Source organism: Urocitellus parryii, chromosome 1, assembly GCF_045843805.1.
Source record: "Urocitellus parryii isolate mUroPar1 chromosome 1, mUroPar1.hap1, whole genome shotgun sequence".
NCBI lineage: Eukaryota > Metazoa > Chordata > Mammalia > Rodentia > Sciuridae > Urocitellus > Urocitellus parryii.
In genome coordinates, this window is record NC_135531.1 from 103,120,331 (window position 1) to 103,136,866 (window position 16,536).

Sequence of the window (16,536 nt, forward strand, 5' to 3'; positions counted from 1 at the left end):
ATTTGGGGAGGGGAGGAGAGGCAAGTTGTGTCTTTATACAATTTATGGAGCAGCTCTTGCCCTTTTCATCACACTTGGTGTGGTCCCAGGGCTGTGCAGTGATATGCAAGCGGGATTATCCGTGCCCACTTCACAGAGGAAACTGAAACTCAGAGAAGAGGATGCCTATCATCACAAGCAGGGGCGCGTGAGCTGACCCAAAAGAACGCAGAGACCTTCTTTCCAGCGGGTGCAAGGGTGGTCTGGCACTCTGTCCCGGGCTGTGGCCCATGCACCAAATTTGCAGCCCCAAATGGGGTTTGTCCAAGGTGGACTGTGGGGAGGTCAAGCCACTGCTCTCTCCACTCCCAGGCTATCTGCACGTGCTGGTGAACCAGGGCTGGAAGGAACGCTGGTGCCGCCTCAAATGCAACACACTGTATTTCCACAAGGACCGTGCGGACCTGCGGACCCACGTGAACGCAATCGCCCTCCGGGGCTGTGAGGTGGCTCCGGGCTTTGGGCCCAGACACCCATTTGCCTTCAGGATCCTGCGTAACCGGCAGGAGGTGGCCATCCTGGAGGTGAGAGGAGAGAGTCCAGATGGGCCTTGTGGTGGGACTCTGGCCCAAGGGTCCTGTTTTTGTTGGGAACCTTGCCCAAGGACGCTGCAGGGCCTGAGAGGAAAGCAAGTGCTACTGTCAGTGAGCCAGCAGGCTTGCAAGATAACACAGGGGACACACGCTTAAATGCCTGTTCTAAGTACCTGGCAAATCATGCTTTTAACATGTGTACCTATGATATTTTGTATATTATGTGTGACATACTAAATTTCGGATGACATACTAAATATACTAAAAAATTATTTGTCGCTCATCTGAAATTCTAATTTAACAGAGCATTTTGGGTTTTTAATCCTAATTCTGACTGCCTTAGAACTAAAGTATATTTATCCTCCCTGACCTTGAAATCCCAAATCTGAAAGGCATTTCATCAGTCTAAACGAGATTTGATTCTAGAGTCTCCCATAAAACCTTCCCAGCAGTCCACCTCAAATGAACCACTGCCCTCTGATGTAGCCTACTCTTCTCATCAAGCAACTCAAATTTCTAGAAAGATTTTCTCTATATTATAGAGTTTAAATCTTTAAATTCCACAAAAGCTGAAACCATGCCTGTTCTGCATACTTTTATTTTTCTAGAAGTCTGCATGATGCCTGGCATATACTGTGCACTCAATAATTTGTTGCACAGTGGATAAATGAAACATGAATTCATTTCATGTACATTGTGCTTCCTACCCATAGACACTGAGTTCCTCTGGAGGTCATGCAAAACACATTGACTCTCAGAATCCTACTGACTATTTGAATTTAAAATGTTGACACTGGAAGAAAACTTAAAATACCTACCTTCCTGTATTATAGATAAGGAAACTGAGGCCAGGGTTGTTTAATGCTTTACATAGTGCCCCACAGGATTAAAACTCAATCTGTTGATCTTGTTCTCTTTGCCCAGTTACCCACTGCCTCTCTCAGTTCTTAAATTTCAAGAAATATTGCCTCTGTAATTTGCTTTTGTTTCTCATAGCTTCAGATAGGTCTCTTATTTCTTTAACTTAGATACAGAGCTTTCTAGCACAATGTGTACTTCCTTTATTCATTTTTATCATCTGCAAGCTAAGTTGATTTTATAACAATGCTTTCTAAATGAGGATTAAGTATGCATTTAGCTAACCAGCAACTTACAGGAGGCTTCCCCTATAGTACTGTAATTATTTGGCAATTACAATACGAGTAAAAATTGAGTTGTATGAGCAATTGCTTCCCCTAAGAGAAAAGTAAGTAGTTTTCAAAAATTTCAGAGAACACCTAAATGTTGTTTTTATATCCAAATGGTTGCACAGACCCCAAGTCTTATTCCTCTTTGGTTCCTAAGAAGTGGGTACATAATAGGCACTTATAAATATTTGTGGGTTTGGCTGAAGTGAGCAGGAAGCCAGAGGCCCAACAGTGTGAAAATGAACTTCACTGTGCCTCCTCTCCCCCAGGCAAGCTGTTCAGAGGACATGGGTCGCTGGCTTGGGCTGCTGCTGGTGGAGATGGGCTCCAAAGTCACTCCAGAGGCGCTGCACTATGACTACGTGGACGTGGAGACCTTAACCAGCATTGTCAGTGCTGGGCGTAACTCCTTCCTGTAAGGGCCAGTCCCTCAGCACACAGCTGCCCATGACTTTTCCTGTCTCAGCTCAATCTCAATGTGTCTGTGTCCAGCCTTGGGCACTGGAAGGAAAGGGAGGAAGAGCTTGGGAAGCTAGAGTGGGTGCCTTCCTCTTATAACATGGGGCAAGGAACTGGCTGAGGGACGTAGGCCAGGGTCAAGGCAAGCTGTGGAATGAGCAAAACTGGGGAAGCCCTGGAGTAATGGGCTCGGCCCTCAGGCTACTAGACATTAAGCTGTCCTTGAGTATGCAGGTGGACATGTGGCTGTTCCATGGAGTTAAGCATTGGAGACTCTAGGTTCAAGTCCCAGCTTAATTACCACCAGCTGTAGAAATGTGGGCTGACTGCTTGCCATCTTGAATCTTCTGTTTCCTGACTTACAGAAAGGCTTTGATGAATCGCTTGCCCTCTGGGCTATTGTGAGAATCATGTGGGTCCCTTCCCGTGAAGTGCTCACACAGCACATGATCTGCTGACCCACATTAAGAGCTGCTGCCAGGATCAAATGAGAGTGGACAGGAAAATACTATAAACTGCAAACTGCCATCACCATCATTGTACCTTTCATTTTCTAGATATGCAAGATCCTGCCAGGATCAGTGGCCTGAGCCCAGAGTCTATGATGATGTTCCTTATGAAAAGATGCAGGTATGATCCCTTGGGGTTGCTTGGGAAAATAATAAAGGCCATTTCTTCTATTTCTTTCTTTCCCTCAGTGACCCTTTTATCCTTTGCTTCAGAGAAATGGTTTTCATTTAACTGGCAGCTCAAAGGGAAGTCCCATCTTCTGACAGATGATGGTTCAGGAGGAGGAATCCCTAGCACAGGAGGCTGGGTGGTGCAGTGGAAAGAGCCCCAGGTCAGGAGGAAAAAGAGGCTCTTTAGACTGCTAAGCACTCCAGAAATGTAAGGCACTGTGTCCACTTTCAGCAAGGAGCTGGGCTCTCCTCCTCTGCTTACCACTCTGAACTGAGCTGTTCATTCCATGTTGTTAGGGGTAGATGCTGCCTATTGGCCACCTGCAAGGCTTTCAGTCTAGATTTCAGCAAAACAGGGTTGTCTCCCTGTTTTGCTCACAAAAACAAGGAGGAGTCAGCTCATTGACTTGAGTCCTCGGTACCTGTCACATGTCCCAGAATGCTTGTGGCAGCATACCACAGTCTTTTCAGACTTCCTAGTTCTCCTCCCATAGGTACTCCAGTTTAGAGTTGCCTTCTGCTGCCTTTGATAGTAGGAGATTCAAATAATATAACACCAGGGAAAGTCATTTATAAACTGTCAAGTACTGCACAAATTTCAAAACAGACAGGGAACACATCCCTGCATTGCAGCCGTAGCCTCCTGCACTTAATCATTTTCCTACATCTCCCACTTAGGATGAGGAGCCCGAGCGCCCCACTGGAGCCCAGGTGAAACGTCATGCCTCCTCCTGCAGTGAGAAGTCCCATCGAGTGGATCCACAGGTCAAGGTCAAACGCCATGCCTCCAGTGAGTTCTGAGTGGGCCTTCCCTGCTAAGCAGGGACAGGAAAGGAAGCAGCCTACAGCACAGTTCTCAAAATCAGATTCCTCCAGGTTTAAGCAGGTCAATAAATGAGTGAAGTCAGTCATAAGAAAATGCCCTACAAAAAGTAACAGGGATTGGGGTGTTGTTCAGTGGTACAGCACCTGCCTAGCATGCACAAGGCTATGGGTTCATCTCTAGCACTGAAAAAAAAAGGTAACAACACATGCACACTGAAAAAAAGGAAGCTGGCAGATAGCCTCAGAGGGAAATTGACTGGAGGTAGGGCTAAGGGAACTGGAGCACTCAGGCCCAACTCTATAGGTGACCGTTAGCTCACTTCAGTGGTCCCCACATAGTAGTGCCAGCCCCTGTTGCCAGATTTACTGATTATTCAAAATGCCAGAAATCTGGACTTTATATGAAATTTTAATAATGTTAGTAACTAATTTTCATAAATTTTAACACTGATTGTTGTATATATGCATATGCATATATATATATATAGAAAGAGGGACAATGAGAGAGGTCATCTTCAAGCTGTATCTGTTTCCGAAGCTAATAATTTATGATTTCTGATCTGTGATTATAAGTGGAGAACTAAATCCCTCCACACAACCTGGAGGGGGCTGCCGTGAGAGCCATGGCTCACCTCTGTCCCAGGCCGAGCTCCACCTAGCATGCTGTGGGTCTTGGTGAATGGCTCGATTGCCACACTGCACAATGATAACTAAGTACATCAGATGCCTCTTTTTAGTTCTGATTTCTAACACTAACCTCTGCACCCATGTGAACTTATTGCTATACTATGAGAAGCCAGCTTCCTGTAGGACAGCCTGTTCCAAGAGTTTTTTTCTTCCTTCCTTACTTTTCTTCCTTTGCATCTGAAAAAAAAAAAAAAATGAGGTTCTTCTATTCTTTGCTTTTTTAAGATTAAAAAAAAAAAACAAAACTTTACTATAGCTCCATTTCATTCGTGTAGTTCTTCCCTCCTGGGAGTGAGATGATCTGTCTTCTTTGGAGGACAAGTTTGGTAAAGTCCTTTCCCATCTCTAGGTCTGAATTCCCTCCTTGGGCTAGGGATGTAGCCATTGCTACAACACCCGCCTTGCAAGCCTGAGGCCCTGGGTTCCATTCTCAGCATTAAGGAAGAAAGAAAGAAAAGTGGGAGGGCAGCATGTTTTGAGCTCCCTCTCTAAACAACTAAAGAAATGTTGTGTAACATTCTTTATATGCTATTCATAGGCACTGGAAATACAGGGCCTTATGAAAAGCCCATTTTAAAATGAAAAACTGAAATAAGCAGAAAGACCAATTTATGAAAGAGATGTAAAAACGGAACTACTTTTGTTGAAGCCCACTCATTCCCCTAGCTATCAGTGTTGGCCATCACTATGAAGTCACAGGGTTCCTTGAAGAGTGGTGGGAAACCACTAATGTAACCACTAATGTAGTCCAACAACATTGTTTGAAGAACATAAATAAACGGTGTCTTGGCCCACTTAAGCTGCTATAACAAAATACCATAAGCAGAATGACTTATAAATAATAGAAATTTATTTTTCATAGTTTGGAGACTGGGAAGTCCAAAGTGCCAGCAGATTTCTGTCTGTGAGGACCCATTTTCTGCTTTTTTTTACTTCCTGGGATCTCTTGCAAAGGCATTAATACCATTTATGAAGACTCCACTCTCATGACCTAATCACCTACAAAAGACCCACCTCAAATAGGAATTTTGGAGGTTCATAATCAGTCTACAGCAAAAGAGACTTGCACAATATCATGTATTAATTTCCTATCACAATATAACAAAATACCCAAAATTTAGTGGTTCAGTTTCTGCTGTTTGGGAATCCTGAGTAAATGAGTATATAGTTTTGGCTGAGGGCCTCTCATGAGGCCGCAGTCAAGACCTTGTCCCAGCACCTGAAGTCATCTGAAGGCTTGTCAGACTGGAGGATCTGCTTCTAAAATGGCTCACTCGCATGCCAGGCAAGTTTGTGCTGGTGTTGGAAGGAAGCTTCAGTTCTTTACAATGGGCACCACTTCATAGGGTTGCAAGTCCTCATGATGTGACAACTGGCTTCCCCCAGAGCACACAACCTAAGAGGGAACAGCAAGCAGATAATACATGTCTTTTATGATCTACATTTAGAAGTCATAGTCTTGTCATTTCTGCAATATCCTAATATTACACAGCTCAGCCTTGTTTTTTGTGGGAAAGGACCACAAAAGGGCATGAATATCAAAAAGTAAAAATTGTGGAGGCCAAGTTTATTACTGAGAAAAATAGTGACATGAGAAAACTGTGGACCCACTCACCAAAAAAACAACTGTAACTGAAGAAAATTATTAAAACAATCATTTAAAATCTCTGGAAATTGTTAAGGGCATATAAGAAATGAATAAATACATATTATAGAAAATGTGCTAAATCTCAGTAAGAACAGTGAGAGTGAGCAGCATTTAAGCCACAACCCACATCTTTACCCTCTTCTACCCCCACCCCCTGTTCAGTATGAAAAAAAAAAAAAAAGTGTCTGCTCCAGGCAAGTGTGGATGAGAAAACAGGGCTCACTGTTCCCCCAGCTCCTTTAAGGGCTACAGTGTCTCCCCAGGAAGGACAAGCTACCAGCATTTCTCATCCTGACCAGCTCCATGTTGCAGAGGCTAAATTCCAAGTGAGTGCAGCAGAAAGACAGGGAGCTCCCTTCTCCACCCAGCTCTTTGGGGGTACAGGCTTTACCCAAGGTGGGCCAGCTCACAAGTACTTGGAGCCTGAATGCCCTCCTTCTAGTTCAACCAGACAGAAAGGTTCCAGGCTGAAGGAGGCAAGCAGAGAAAACCAAAAGTGACTGCCCCAGTCCTGCACCCTGCTCATAAGGCAGGAATGCCACTCCAAGACAAGCAAGCTGTCTTAGTTCATTCTATGCTGCTATAGCAGAATACCTGAAACTGGTAATTTATAACAAAAAGAGAATTATTGCCTCATGCTTCTAGAGACTGCAAAGTCCAAGATCAAGGTACCAGCAGGAACCTTCTTGCTGCATCATCACATGACAGAAGGTACCGGGGATTGAATCCAGACATGCTTAACCACTGAGCCACATCCTTGGCCCTGTTTTTTTTGTTTGTTTTTTGTTTTGTAGCTTATAGGGCCTCGCTAAATTGCTGAGGCCTGCTTTGAACTTGCAATCCTTCCGCCTCAGCCTCCCCAGCCACTGGGATTACAGGTGTGCACAACCACACAGGGGAATTTGCTACCCATGAGGGTGGAGCCCTCATAAGCTAATCACTTTTTAAAGGTCGCACTTTGCGAGGGTAAGTGCCACTTTTTAATACTATTACAATAGCAATTAAGTTTCAACAAAGTTTTAGAGAAGAAAAACATTCAGATGACACTGGCCAATGTTTCTAACCCCAGATCTAGAGCAGTGACTCAGGGATTCTGGCCAGGGGAAAAGGTGGACCTTAAGAACAGAGAACTCCAACGTTCTCTCTCAAAAGAACTGACTTTGGTGCTGGGTTGCTCAGTGGCAGAGTGCTTGGGTTTGATCCTCAACACCACATAAAAACAAATAAACAAAATAAAGATATTGTATCCATATAAAACTAAACAAACAAACAAACTGACTTTGGGTGCAACACAGTGTAGCGAAGTTCAAAGTAAAAGGTACTCTCAAACACAATGGAGATTGGTGGTAAACAAGAAGAGGCTAGGAGCTCCACAGGAGTAATAAACTAAACCACAGGCCACTAGCTGATCAGAGAGAACCACAAAGACAGCTAAGAACAGCATTAGGAACTAATCTCAAAAGACTGGCCCCAAAATCTATCCTGTAAAGGGACTGAATTTAACTGGATCAGACCATGGAGCCATTTATGCCCCAGAGCATTTTCAAAAACAATAATTAGTTAACAATTAGTAGAACCTAATGGCTGGGTGTTAGGTTAACAACAGCAGCAGACAGCTTAAGAGAGAGATCTAGGAGAGAGTCAGAGAGAACCCTACTAAAACCATTGCCATCCAGGGTGATTATACCCATGCACAGTACTATGTCCTCTGAGGAGCAATATCAGAGGTTTCACATTGCTAGAGAAAACTGACTTCACTAAAATATCCAGCCAAGTCACTAAAATATTAAGCAAATAGCAATCCTTGAGAGGAAGGCAAAATCAATAAATATCTAAAGATGTTATAGTAAAGTGACCAGTTTTCAACAAAAAATTATGAGACATGAAAAGAATCATGAAAGCATGAGCCATTCAAAGGGGGCAAAGCAAGCAACAAAAAGTGTCTATGAAAGGATGTAGATGTAGAATTTAACAAAAATTTCAAAATAGCCATTATAAATACATTCAAAGAAATAAAGGTAAACTGAACCAGGTAGCACATGCCCATAATTCTAGTGATTCAGGAGGCTGAGGCAGGAGGATTGCAAGTTTTGAGTCTAGCCTCAGCAATTTAGCAAGACCCTATCTCAAATTTTAAAAGACTGGGGATATATCTCTGCCTCTGGGTTTAATCCACAATACTGTGAAGAGAGGGAGGGAGGGATAGAATGAGGGAGGGTAATAATGTGTTATCAAATTGAGACCATCAATAATAAAATAGAAATTATAAAAAGAAGAACCAGGGCTGGGGATATGGCTCAAGCGGTAGCGCGCTTGCCTGGTGTGCGTGCGGCCCAGGTTCGATCCTCAGCACCACATACAAACAAAGATGTTGTGTCCGCCGAGAACTAAGAAAAAATAAATAAATATTAAAATTCTCTCTCTCTCTCTCTCTGTCCCCCCCTCTCTCTCACTCTCTCTTTAAAAAAAAAAAAAAAAAGAACCAAATGGAAATTAGGGAACTGCTAAGTACAATAACTGAAATGAAAAACTCACTAGAGGGACTTAACAGTAGATTTGAACTGGCAGAAGAAAGAATCGGTGAATTTGAAAATAGATAAAAAGGCTGTGTGAGCTGAAGAGTAGAAAGTAAAAAGAAGGAAGAAAAGTGAACAGAGTCTCAGAGAAATGTGGAATACCTTTAAGTGCACTAATATATGTATAAAGGTAATACCAAAAGGAGAAAAAAGAGGAAAGGAAAAAAATCAAATAAAGAATGGCCAAAAACTTGCAAAATTTATTGAAAAAAATCTACATATCCAAAAAGCTCAGCAAATTCTAAGTAAGATAAAGGCAAGAGGATTCACAAAGAACTCATCATTAAAACACTGACACTAAAGATGAGAAAATCGTGAAGGCAGAAGAGAAAATTATCTCATCACACACAAAAATGCACATATAAGTAAAAAAAAAAAAAAAAAACATAAGATTAACAGCCAACTTCTTTTTTTTTTTTTTTTTTTTTTTTTTTTTTTTATAGAATCTATTTTTTTTTTAAAGAGAGAGTGAGAGAGGAGAGAGAGAGAGAATTTTTAATATTTATTTTTTAGTTCTCAGCGGACACAACATCTTTGTTAACAGCCAACTTCTTATCAGTAATAGAGGAGGCCAGAAAGTAGTGGGATGACATACTCAAAACACTGTCAATTCACATCCTATATCCAGCAAAGATATCTTTCAAAAAATTGAGATAAAACAAGGACATTTCCAGATAAGTAAAAACTGAGAGTTTGTTGCTAGTAGATCTACCTTACAAAATATAAGATATGCAAAGGGAAATTGTTCAGTTTGAAAATATGTAACCCCAGACAGCAATTTTAATTCAACAAAAACAGCACTGGTAAAGGTAATTAAGTAATTATAAAAATACAAATGCATATTTTGTCTCATTTATTCTCTTACTGAGTTGGAAAAGCAATTGTATACAACCATATTTATTTGCATTTTGTGGGCCTATAGTATATAAAGAAATGTAAAAAATTGACAATAATGATACAAAGGAGGTGAGTGGGAATAAGAAAATGATGCCAAGTGGTAAATAAGAAGGTTAAGAGAACAAGCTCTGCAAATATATCCTTGCTTTCCTTTTATTTCTCAACTTCTTTAGTAGACTTAAAATTATATAAAATAAAAATTGTAACTCTTCATTGTTGGGTTTTCAACATATATAGATGTAACATGTATAACAGTAATAGCACAAAAAAAGGTCTTCATCTGATACAATGAAATGATAAAATATTGATAACCCTTTGTTAATATACCCTCCTCCTTTTATTTGTTTATTTTATAAAACTGCAAAATTTAGGCCAGGCACGTGGCCCATGCCTATAATCCCAGCAACTCGGGAAGGTGATACAGGAGAATTTCAAGTTCAAAGCCATCCTCAGCAACTTAGTGAGATCAACCCTGTCTGAAAAAGTAAAAAGGGCTGGGAAGGTAGCTCAGTGGTAAAGCCACTGGTTCAATCCCCAGTACCAAAAAAACAAACTACAAATTCAAAAGTCTAGGAGTGAATTCTCCTGGCATGCTTCTGTATATCTGGAAAAGTAGAGAAGGTATGGATTTCTTACCTCCATGTTGTATTTATGATCCAGATTTTAACTGTATGGTAATTATGGCAAGACCTGATTCTTGCATGGGTTGTTAGGTGACTACTGTAATCCTAAAAAAGCTAGACAGACAAGACACCCCAATTATCAGCAAAACATAGGAATCATTCCATGCCCCACCAGCTTCCAAAAGGCTATAATTTCCCCAGAGAGGTTGGCCTTGGCCCAGTTCAAGCATCAACATATGGCATGAGCTGGGTGAGGTGGCACACGCCTGAAATCCCAGTGACTCAGGAAGCTGAGACAGGAGAATTGCAAGTTCAAAGCTAGCCTCAGCAATAGCAAGGCACTAAACAACTCAGTGAGACCCTGTCTCTAAATAAAATACAAAACAGGGCTGGGGATGTGGCTCAGTGGTTGAGTACCCCTGAGTTCATTCCCTGATACCAATTAAAAAAAAAAAAAAACGACATGGTCAGACAGGCATAGGTTCAACTGAGCTGTCACCATTAGCAGTGAAAACTATGTCTCTGTGTCTCAGTTTCCTAAACAATGAAAGAGCTAATAATAATAAATATATCTAAATAAATAAATAGAACTAATAATAAAAGAATACTTCTTATAAGGATTAAATGTGAAAATCAAGTTTTCACTTAGCATATAAGTATCTAGCACATAGAAAATGCTTAATTAATTATTGCCATGATTATTGGTTGTTACTGTCCACCATCATGTTCAACCTACAGTAGAATACTAAGTCTCTCCCTTTCCCCACCCTTCCCCCAGGAATACAATGGGAAATGCCTGCCTTTAGCCAAAGTCTGGATTCTCTATGAATCTGAATTATGTGTAGCTATCTCCCTATATCTCCCTATCATTTATATATATATCTCCCTATCATTTATTTTTATATATATATCCCTATCATTTATTTATTTATATATATATCCCTATAATTATATATATATATATCCCTATAATTATATATATATATATATATATGAGTTGACTCACATAAAGCATGCCCTTTTAAAAATCAAAGTGTGTTATACCTCATAAAATTCGTTGTTATATATTACTATCATTATTATCTAACAATTACTAAGCACTCTACCTGTGCCAGATACTATGCTAAATACTTTTCCTTAAATACCTCCTTTAAATCTTTCCATACCCCATGAGTTAAATGTTATCAGTATCCTTATTTACATATAAGGTAATTGAGGCCTCAGCAGAAGGCACAAAAGCACCACCATTCACTTCTACCTGAAGACCCAACCACTAAGGGAAAGAGAGAATGCAAATGCAAACCCCTTCTCTGAGTTGCAAAGCCCTTGCTTCTAGTCCCTGTGCTTTGGGGCCTCCCTTTTGCTCTCTATATGAAAGAGAATAGATCTAAATATTCCCATTTGATAGATGGAGAAGATAAGACTGAGAGAAAAGTTAACCCTATCCACCCACCTCACTAGAGGTCAGAACTGAGGGCCTTTTACTTCCCCAAATCTCTTCAGGTGCCAATCAATACAAGTATGGCAAGAACAGAGCTGAGGAGGATGCCCGGAGATACCTGGTAGAAAAAGAGAAGCTGGAGAAAGAGAAAGAGACAATTCGGACAGAGCTGATGGCACTTCGGCAGGAGAAGAGGGAGCTGCGGGAAGCCATTCGGAACAGCCCAGGTACCTGTGTGGTTGTGGTCCTGAGCCTCCGTGGGTGGCTCAGCCTTGGCACCTTCCCTGTCACAACAAGGGGAAGTTTCTTGCACAGGTTATTTAGTTGCCCACACAGGAGGGTGTGCTTCTTCTCCCCTACCTCCTCCTCTTCATTATTACATCAAAATTCCCCCTAACTAAAAAAAAAGTGCCTTCAGTTTAATAACCACTTTGGGAGAAGAAAATGGAAAAGTATCACAATAATGTGTACACTTATTTCCTTAGGGGGTTACATAAATATATGAGAGGTTGAAAAAGCCTGACTTCAGAAGCATGAAAAACAGAAGTGACCTTAGCACCTGGTAATCTCATTTCTTGAGAGATCATCTTGAATCTTGCATTCATTCATTCACAGATGATGTGTGAGACATTGGTCCCAGGTGGGAATGATGAACAGTGATACTTACCCAGGCTCCTCTTCTGAAATCCCTGCCTACTCTGGGTTCCTCCACACCCTTTCTTCTGTGTTTCCTTTAAATGCAGTTCACCATGCTTTCAGCCTGAGGTTTCTCCACATTCTGGAAGAAACAGAAGTCCTATCCTTATAGAACATGTCCAAGACCATATAGCCCTACGAGAATCTGATAAACCTGCAGACTTTCCTTAAAAAAAAAAATCACAATTCAAAATATTGTGAATAATTTCAGGAGCTCCTGTAGCTTACTCATGGATTGCCTGTGAGCCTGGTTAGACTTACATAGAAATGAAAAGAAGAAAAACATAACTTTAAAATTGAGAGATCACGTGCAGTGAGGTCTAGGGGCTTAAATGATGTCTCCAGGAAGCTTATCTAACTTGTATTTGTGCTTTCCTCCATTTTGGTTTCATTCTTTCCCTCTTGTGGTGGCACAACCACTGCAAAGCTCCAACCCTAACCCAACCCTCTTAGCCATCCCAGTGGAGCTTCTCCCCCATAAGCACTACAAAACCTCAGGATTCACTCTGATTGAACCAACTCTGATTTCTAAGCCACTCACTGTGACCAGAAGGTGAGAGGTGATTATGAGTTAGGCCTAAGTTATATGCCAAAACCTTTGAACTAGAAATAGGGTAGGCCCTACTTAAACTACAGAAAATGAGAGGGGGAATGCGAATTCCAGAAGATGGGTCCTAGGCAGGTAAAGACCACACACTCAACACAGAACTAGAAGCCCAGGCCCAAAGTCCTTGTCATTAAGGTTCTGAAAAGGTCCTCTGGGAGGGACAGACAAGGGCCAGAGGCCCTGACAAAAAATCTTTGAGCTTTGGTCAGGCTGGGCTGTGTCTCATCAGTGTCTCTGGACTCAGGAGCAAAGTTAAAGGCTCTGGAGGAAGCTGTGGCCACCCTGGAAGCTGAGTGTCGGGCAAAGGAGGAACACAGGATCGACCTAGAACTGAAGCTCGTGGCTGTGAAAGAGCGCTTGCAGCAGTCCCTGGCAGGGGGTCCAGCCCTGGGGCTCTCCATGAGCAGCAAGAACAAGAGTGGGGTGAGTCTACTGCCATCTATGCAGGGGAGGAAGCTGCTCCTCTATCCCCTCACATGCTGCAGATGTGTCTCCATTATGATTGTTGTTTGGAGATAGGAGTTATGCTCACTTCCATATGAGAAAACTGAAGCCCAGAGAGGTGAGGGCACATGCCACTTTCGACACAGCCAAGAAGGGAACTCCTGTAAGCAAGTTCTGGTTCTTTGGCCTGTTCTCTCCACAGCAGCCCCACAGTTGGACTTTTGTCCTGAGGGTGATCTTAGAAATGGCCTTGGGGTTGCTGATGATAATAAGCTACCATATGTTGACTCACAAACAAATTGATCCACTGCCATCAGTGTATGATCTTCACCTGAATTACTCAATCTTCGCAGCAGTCCTAAGAAGTAGCATTACATGTATTAACCTCATTTGACAGACAAGGAAACTAAGGGTCACAGGTCTTGAATGACTTGCTCAAGGTTACTCACAGGGTTCCAAATCCAGGAAGTCTGATGGCAGAACTCTGCTCTACCACCATGGTACATGCCCTCTCCTGGCATCTCCAGCATAAGGTCCTGTCCTCAGGGTTGACATCCATCATCTCTAATACTCCTGACAGCTCAGCAAGGGCAATACTATCACCTCCAACAGGACCTTCTCAGGGAGAACTCCCTGACCTACTCTCTCAAGGTTTTCAACTTCAGCTGTATAGATATTGGATCCAATGATCCTTTTTATAGGAGACTATTGTGTGTATTCTAGGATGTTTAGTTGCATTCCTAGTCTGCACCCATTGACTACCATTGGTAGCCGACCCCAAGTTATTATAACCCAAAATGGCACCAGAAATTGCTAGGTATCCCCTGGGAGAGCAAAATCACCCTAGTTAGGAACCATTGGTCTAAATTACCAATAGTCCCATCTATTATTTTTCCTCATAGCACTTAACCTTAATTTGTGTGTATGTGTATGTATTTGTGTCCTTGTTTGTATAATGTCTGCCTCCCCCTAATATGTATTTTTACTGAGAATTATGGGCAAGGTATATAGCTTAGTGGTAGAATGTTTGGTCCTAAATTTGGTCCCCAGTATTACAAAAAAAAATTGGACTATGCTTGATTTGTTTGTCATTTCATTCCTAGCTGTTTACAACATCTGAATAATTGTAGGAGTATAATGTTTGTTGAATTAATAAATGCCTTGCCTGCTTTCAGACCATCAAAGAGATGAAATAATTTGTCTGATAAGTATGAGTTGTCACTAGGAGCTGTATTGTTGTTCCAGGTCATAATACCTGGGAAGACCACACCCATGAATCTGAAGCTAGAGCTGTCTTACACCCTTACACTTCCTCTCCATGGGGCGTTTCCAACCTCATTTTATTGACGAAAAACCTGATGGCCAGAGTCACAGAGGGCTGGTGGAGGAGCCAGATCTGATTCATTCATCACAGCTGCTTCCTCCCACCAGCATTCCCTGATGTGCTTGGTCCAGAATGCTTTTTCCCTCTGCTTTTCATCCTGTTGATACCCTCTGAAGACATATAGAAGTCTTCTCCAAATTCCTTACAGGCTTGGCTGTTAAGATATCACACTTAAATAACTACATCCAGTATAGTATTAAGCAATTATCTGGAAAATATAATGGGTAACAGTAGGGTAGAAAATAAGAAGGAATACCAGAGAGGCTAAGAGTAAGGCTGTATAGCTCTGTGGTAGAGCACTTAGTTAGCATGCATGCAGCTCCGGGTTCAATCCTCAACACCCCTTCCACTTTCAAAAAAAGGGTGGGCTGTGGAGTTTCAATTCCAGCTCTGATACTTACCAGCCTTTGATATTGCACAATAACTTGACCTTCCCAGTTTCCTCATCTGTAAAATGGGATGATTAATCATAGTACCTACTTCATAGGCTTGTTGAAAAGCTACATGAGCTAATCCATGCAGTGCCTCAGGCAGAGTGAGGGCCCAGTAATTTTATCTATCACTGTCTTTATCCTCAGGCCCTCAGTGTCTTCTTCCTCTCACTTTGTTCAATACTGGCATGTTTACCTTCTATTTTAAAGTTCCCTTATTCTTTTTTTTTTTTAAAGAGAGAGAGAGAATTTTAATATTTATTTTTTAGTTATCGGCGGACACAACATCTTTGTTTTGTATGTGGATCGAACCTGGGCCGCACGCATGCCCAGGCAAGCGTGCTACCGCTAGAGCCACATCCCCAGCCCCCCTTATTCTTTTAAAGGCAGGCTGGGTACAAAACAGCCAGTAGCCAGCACTGGATCTCACCTATTTAACTTTTTCTCTTCTTTTTTTTATCATCAACAGGAAGCTGCAAGTAAATCTCAAAACAATGTTCCAGAACAATCTCTCCCTGTCAACTGCGTTTCTGAGCTGAGGAAGAGGAGTCCATCCATTGTAACCTCCAACCAAGGAAGGGTGCTACAGAAAGCCAAGGTATACAAATAGTTCAGCTAACCAAAATCAGAGATCTGGTATTCCCCTTTATATGGAATCTCACCCAAAAACAAAACTAGTGAGAAAGGCTAATGAGAAAGGCAGAGAATTACTAATTCACCCACACAGTATAACACATAGTTTCCTCAAAAAAGATAATCCTCCAATCTTTCCCTCCCACCCCTCTTCCCTATCTAGAGGGAGGGGGAAGGGGATTAGCAAGGATGGTGGAAGGTGATGGTCATCATTATACAAAATACATGTATGAAGACTTGAATTTGGTACGTTATATACAAACAGAAATATGAAAGATTGTGGTATATATGTATATTAAGAATTGTGATGCAAAAAAAAGAGTACATGTATAATGGCAAAAAAAAAAAGTATTTTGTTGAATGTCAAAAAAAAAAAAATCCTCCAATCTTATTCAGAACTTTTTCACTATTTGATAACACATAGTTCTAACAAGCTCAGTCATCTGGCTTCTGAGCCTAAAGACAGAAAAGGTCTCATTTCATAAGTAAAGAAACAAGACAGGGGTGGGGGGTACTTTTGAGAGGATGAATGGAGTATGAGGGAGCAAACTGCAGGGATCTGAGGGAAGGATGATTCAGAAAAAATAAAGAGCAACTGCCAAGTCCTTCATGAGGGAAAAGAAGCTTGACATGGGGGAAGACACTGAACCAAGGGTGAGCATTAGGAGATGAGATGGGAGAGGAACTAACTGGAACCCAGATTGCTAAGGCAGGAACCAGAAACTGGCCTGTAAAAGGCCAAGCAA

At 41.7% G+C, this 16,536-nt stretch overlaps 1 protein-coding gene across 3 annotated transcripts in view; it reads left to right on the top strand.

The window, feature by feature from the left end:
- The window catches only part of Afap1l1 (actin filament associated protein 1 like 1), a 63,985-nt gene that overhangs the window by 44,153 nt on the left and 3,296 nt on the right, over positions 1–16,536 (top strand). For all 3 annotated transcript variants that reach the window (XM_077796708.1, XM_026384375.2, XM_026384376.2), the window contains 7 exons: positions 352–563; positions 2,029–2,174; positions 2,776–2,848; positions 3,577–3,688; positions 11,658–11,822; positions 13,143–13,321; positions 15,627–15,755. In XM_077796708.1, the coding sequence (XP_077652834.1) occupies positions 352–563; positions 2,029–2,174; positions 2,776–2,848; positions 3,577–3,688; positions 11,658–11,822; positions 13,143–13,321; positions 15,627–15,755 (1,016 nt within the window). The remainder of the gene's footprint in view (positions 1–351; positions 564–2,028; positions 2,175–2,775; positions 2,849–3,576; positions 3,689–11,657; positions 11,823–13,142; positions 13,322–15,626; positions 15,756–16,536) is intronic.